The sequence below is a fragment of the Bison bison genome, unplaced genomic scaffold (genome assembly GCF_000754665.1).
Source record: "Bison bison bison isolate TAMUID 2011002044 unplaced genomic scaffold, Bison_UMD1.0 scf7180017864518, whole genome shotgun sequence".
Taxonomy (NCBI): domain Eukaryota; kingdom Metazoa; phylum Chordata; class Mammalia; order Artiodactyla; family Bovidae; genus Bison; species Bison bison.
Window position 1 is genome coordinate 3671220 of NW_011495071.1, and position 5841 is coordinate 3677060.

The window sequence follows — 5841 nt, forward strand, 5'->3', positions numbered from 1 at the left end:
ACTGCAAACATGTGAACAGAGGATGAGAAAGGTGGTTCCAAAGAAAGGAAGAACCAAGGTGTCGCTATAGACAATGTATAGCTAGTTAGGTAGACTATCAGAAGTTACTACACTTTTTCTGTTCTGTGAGTCAGTACAGTCCATGTTTTGCTTAACCTGCTTAAAAAGGGTGTGTTCCTTTGCAACAGTAAAGAACTTGAACCAATCTGGATGGATAAACACTTAACAGGCAGAAAATGTGAAGGACAAGCAATTTCGTTAAAGGGATTAGGATAGGCATAGCTATAGAGGCAAAATAAGAGCAGCAATCACCTGGAGGAATTAAGAATAAGAAAGAAGACTGGCAATATAGTTTGGTCAGATTATGGGAAGTCTTAAAAGTCAGTTTAAAGAACGTACAGTTTTTAGCTTCATTGCTTCGGCTACTCTCAGGTCTTTGGGGAGACAAAGACCCGACAGCAGCTTACTGTATTCATTGGCAAGAAGGTGAAGACAATTATTTTTCTCCTCTGATTCAGAAGAAGTGTATTGTGAAGTACGGCTACCTTCAGATATTCTAGTGAAATAAAAGCCAGGCAAACCATAACTTTTTTTAACATTACATTATTAGCATACTTAATAATTGGACCTACCCATATACATTAGGGGAGAACGCACTGGCGACCCACTCCAGTACTCTTGCCTGGAAAATCCCATGGACGGAGGAGCCTGGTGGGCTGCAGTCCATGGGGTCGCAAAGAGTTGGACACGACTGAGTGACTTCAGTTTCACTTTTCACTTTCATGCACTGGAGAAGGAAATGGCAACCCACTCTAGTGTTCTTGCCTGGAGAATCCCAGGGACGGGGGAGCCTGGAGGGCTACTGTCTATGGGATTGCACAGAGTCAGATACGACTGACTTGACTTAGCAGCAGCAGCATATACATTAAGGGATATTCCTAAATGCCCTTCCTTAGTAACAAAGCCAGTCTTGATCCTCAGTGGCTGGGAATCTGCAGCTGCATGCTTGCCTCCATTCTCCCACCCACTTGCCAAAGACATAGACAGGCACCAGAAATCATGTGGAATAAAGATGCTGGCTTGAGGGACTTCTCTCGTGGTCCAATGGTTAAGCCTCTGAGCCTCCAATTCAGGGTGCATGGGTTTGATCCCTAATCAGATAACTAAGATCCTGCAAATGAATTACCAGAAATTTTAACAAGTTGTTACACATTATGTCTCCCTAAGAAGGTGATAAAACATGCACTTGTCAATTTTACTGACTCTGTGTCTTTTTTCAAAACAGCATCTTGTATTTCTCATACAGATTCTGTGGGATATACTATGGGAAGCACTGGAGTAATTTACAGTCAGTACTGTAAAGTTATAGTTTAACTGTGGGATCAGAGAGATATGCTTTGAGTTTACTGGTCTGCAGCTATACACATTTAGGATGCAGAGAAACAGGGCAAACAAAACAGGATAGATGTTCAGGTAAATATAGTACAGGTGATGAGATATATAGAGAGAAATGTTAACATAAGTACATTGTGAAAATAAGAGGAACAGGACTTTGCAATTGAATGGACACAGGCAATAAAGGTAGGAAAATAGGTAGTATGGAGTCATAGGCATTCAAACTCACACATTGGTTGGTTAGGGAAATAAGAGTACTTTTCATGGAAAATGGGATCCCCAGATGGCATTAGCGGTAAAGAAGCCACTTGCCAACACAGGAAACTTCAGAGACACGGGTTCAACCCCTGAGAAAATCCTCTGGAGGAGGAAATGGCAATGCAATCCAGTGTTCTTGCTTGGAGAATCCCACGGACAAGAGGAGCCTGGTGGGTTACAGTCTACAGGGTCACAAAGAGTTGGACACAACTGAAGGGACTTAGCAGGCACACTCATGGAAATGACAAAGAAAAAGTTGCATTTGAGTGTGATCTGCATAGATTCATCAAAGGAATAAAATACATAATTTTGTTTGAAATACAGCTAAGCCTCAAAATTAAGTCTACCTACTCTTCCCTCCCATTGGACTTTCTTTTCTTTCTGCTGAGTTACTCCTCTCAGAATTAGGCTTAGTACCAAATCCAGCTATTGAGAGCCTCCTTTTCCTGTACCCCAAATGGTCATTCTCTTCAAGACTTTTAGAGCTGATGAATAAAGGAAGTAAATATACTAATAGAAGTTACCTTCAACACGTACTAGTCAGTTGCCTAGTATGATACAATAAACAAAGGTCTATAAAAACAAAAAGGAAGTTACCATGGCTTTTAAAAACTTACAATGGAGTATTGAGGGACTATTTTTTGTCTTAGAAAATCCATCTATTTTAGAATGGTAACATGCTACACAGGCAGTGATACTAAAAGTCATTCTGTATACCAACATATGGATTTTTAATAACATGGACCGCTTTTGGGAAACTTAGTTGTTCCTGCTTTAGATCATTTCAAGAGGTTTCTATCCATCCTCGCTTCCACAACACAGTCTTTGTGACTCTAGGAAGATGTTTTAACTTGGAACACTTGCAAATGTTAAGAACAAGGAGAAATCAGACATTCATCAGCTCAGATTTAAAATTATGAAGCACTGGGACTTCCTCGGTGGTCCAGGGGTTAAGTAAGACTCTGCACTCCCACTGCAGGGCGTGTAGGGCTGCTCTCTGGTCGTGGAACTCAGATCCCGTAAGTCTGGTGGTGTGGCCAAAAAAATAAATAAAATGATGCAGAATGTATGTGAACAAGGTTCTACTCTTATCAAACAAATTTTTGTATCATTTTATTTCTGGCACATGTACACTATTTATTATTTAATCAAAGCCCTACTTCTGATGACCCTATGTGAGAACAAACAGAGACCAAGTCACGCCCACTGGGCTCTCTTCCTCTTGCATGCTTCTGTGCACATTTATGCCAAATTTTTGTCCCTTCCTTCATAAATCTCAGCCTTCTTCCCCTGAAGCTAAGGAATATGCCTCAAAGGTGTATTTAATGTTGTAGCATCTCCTAGTGTGATATGATCCAACCTGGCTGCCTAGGACAGCCCTTTTTTTTGCCTTTGCTAAAGTAAACATAATTGATACCCACCACCCTTTCCTTCCAAAGTGCCCTGGTTTGCACAGCAAATATGGTCATCCTATGCATCGTACTTATTTTTCTCTTCTCACCCCCCAGTTCTCTTTTCAATTTTAATCAATTTTTTAATTTAAAGTGTGGAATTAGAGGTCAAATGGGAAAGAACTGAAGAAGTCTAGTCTGATTTCAAAACTGACACAATTTAGCCTCTATGAGAACTTTGGGCAGTTAATTCATTATCTTGTAAAGTGGTATTTTCCACCATTAGGCATCTCTAAGTTTTATGAAAATCCTTCTTACCTTCAGTCTTAATTTTACTATTCTTCCCCAAACTCTTCACATACAGGTTTGGGATTCTTTCTCAACCACATCCAGCCTAAGGAATCCATATATTATGAACTAACTTCTTTTCAGCTATCTAGAATAGCATTAGTTAGATACTATCTTTGGGAGAATTGAGAAAATAGTCACTCAAGTCCTTTTTGGTGTTACATAATTCTAATGAGGAACCTGGGTTGAATGGCTTCAAGGTTCTACCTAGCTGCATGACCTTGGAAAGTTTACTTCAATTCTTCGTACCTGGTTACTCAGCAATGAAGTATAATACTTTTGTTATGGGCTGTTATGAAAATTAAATGACATATATAAAGCTCCATAAGAGCAGAGACCTTATCTATCCTGTTCACCACTTTAGTCTATACCTAACACAGGTAGTAGCAGGCACAGAGTAAGTTCTCAATAAATATCTGAATAAACAATAAAAGCCCCTAGCACACTGTCTTGCACACAGTACTCAATAAAATGTAGCTATTATTACTCTGTCAAACATTTTTCTTAAGAGGTGGTTTCTAGACCTCTCACTACATTAATCACTCATATGGACACTCTTTGGTTTGTCAGAATTCTTCTTAGAATGTAGTTTTCACGATTCAATTTGTTTTGTGTGTGGTAATTTTGCTTTATCTAACACAATTATAGACCAGAGTCCACTGGGAAAAAGCTAGACTCTTACCTGCTTAAAATTTGCCACTTACAAAACCCACTTATTTTCTGCCAATATCACCCTTTAAACCTTGGGGAATATATGATTAAGATAAAATTATTAGATTAAAGAGTAGTTTTTCCTGGTGGCTCAGATGGTAAAGAATCTGCCTACAACGTGGGAGACCCAGGTCAATTCCTGGGTCAGGAAGATCCCCTGAAGAAGGGAATGGCTACCCACTCCAATATTCCTGACTGGAGAATTCCATGGACAGAGGAGCCCAGTGGGTTACAAAGTCCAAGGGGTCGCAGAAAGTTGGGGTGGCTGAGCAACACTTTCACTTTCAAAGAGTAGTCAGCCAGGTTAAGAGAAGAACCAGGATAGTGCAGTATTACGGAAAGCCATGGCAACTAGGGTTATTTTCATCACTTGACCTAATGAACAATTCAGCCTGGTGATTTGTTAGCCACTAAATCCAAAGTATGCTTGATCTCCTTGATAGTAGGGCTAGGAAAAGTTCATCCAAAGTGCTTAGCACTGGGAAGATCTTCAAATATAATTTAATGTTTGAATGGGAAAGACAAACAGGAAAGTTTAAGGAAGATACTAGAGTGAATACATGATCGGCTTCCTAACAGTTGCAGACTGTTCCAATTTTTGCCTATTTGGGAACAAGATTCAGATTAAGGAAGCTGGGATTGACTGTAAGTAATAAAAAGACATAGTGTAAAAATTAATTTGGAACCTTTGGCAAATCAAGAAACGTAAATCCGTTAAAAAATTTGAAGGAGCAGTAAGGTTTAGGTTTTGCTTTTGTTGCTTTAGTGTAGTAGAGAGTGAAGTTTATAGACATTCCTTAAGAAAAGATGAAGTAAGGGGATGGAAGAAGTGTAAGGGACAAAATGATAGGATTAAGTGTAGGACCATAGATGGGAGGATATGCCAGTAATAAACCAACAGAAGTAAAGGTAATATTAGCCTGAGGTGGAAAGGTAGGCAGTTAACGAAGCTCGGAATTACAAGTCTCAAAGTAGGAGAATCTGCCAGGGAGGTCCGTAAGACTTGTGGAAAGCGAGAAAAATGTGGTTCTTTGTTGGGAGGATAAAGGGACTATTGACCTCTGGGAAGGATGATCCAATCAGCTCAGCTTTGTGACCACCTCAATAAAATCTCCACTCCTCCTCCCTTCCAACCTAATCATGGCTATTTAAAACCGTGTGACTCAAATAACTGCAAACATTTTCTTTTGCGCTAGGCTAGAATAAAGACGCCCCTCTAAAAAGAAGACTTCGGTTGCACCAAGAAAGTATTTTAGAGAGAGGCCTTGTTTACACGCTAATTGAAGGGCCGAGGAAGGTATTGGTTTTAAGCTGAAAGACGGGCTACGATAACTCCTCCAAGTGCCACCAGACGCTGTTGCAGGACACTTCTTAGAAGGTCGAGTTTCACCGCAGGGCCCGGGTAAGGTGAGAATCTGGCCTGGCGGCTTCGGCTCCGCGCCTCCATTTCCCTTCCCTCGTTAAAGCGGGTCGGGCTTCGGCCGCCACCAGGCGCCCGACGGCTCTCGGTCCGGAAGTTCAGCCGCACGGAGGATCGAGGAACAGGCTCTGGAAGAATCGCCTCGGGCCTGGTAACGAGGAAGCTGTCTCCGGAGACCATCGCCAACGCTAAGGCCGACGAGCTGAGGTCACCGTGGGAAGAGCTAAGGTAAGCCACCCGGCTCCTTCGATCGCCGGCGGACAGGGACACAGAGTTCTGCGCCATCTTCAAACACTGCCCGTAGTATCTAATGTTACG

The 5841-nt window shown here is 41.3% G+C and overlaps 1 protein-coding gene across 1 annotated transcript in view; it reads right to left on the minus strand.

Moving 5' to 3' along the window:
* Positions 1-5351: 5351 nt before the first annotated feature.
* LOC104981329 (chromosome unknown open reading frame, human C11orf71) overlaps positions 5352-5841 on the minus strand; it is a 674-nt gene continuing 184 nt past the window's right edge. Inside the window, exon 2 of the mRNA XM_010830364.1 lies at positions 5352-5841. This exon is cut by the window's right edge and continues 1 nt beyond it. Within this exon, the coding sequence (XP_010828666.1) occupies positions 5410-5808 (399 nt within the window). The 5' untranslated portion in view covers positions 5809-5841 and the 3' untranslated portion in view covers positions 5352-5409.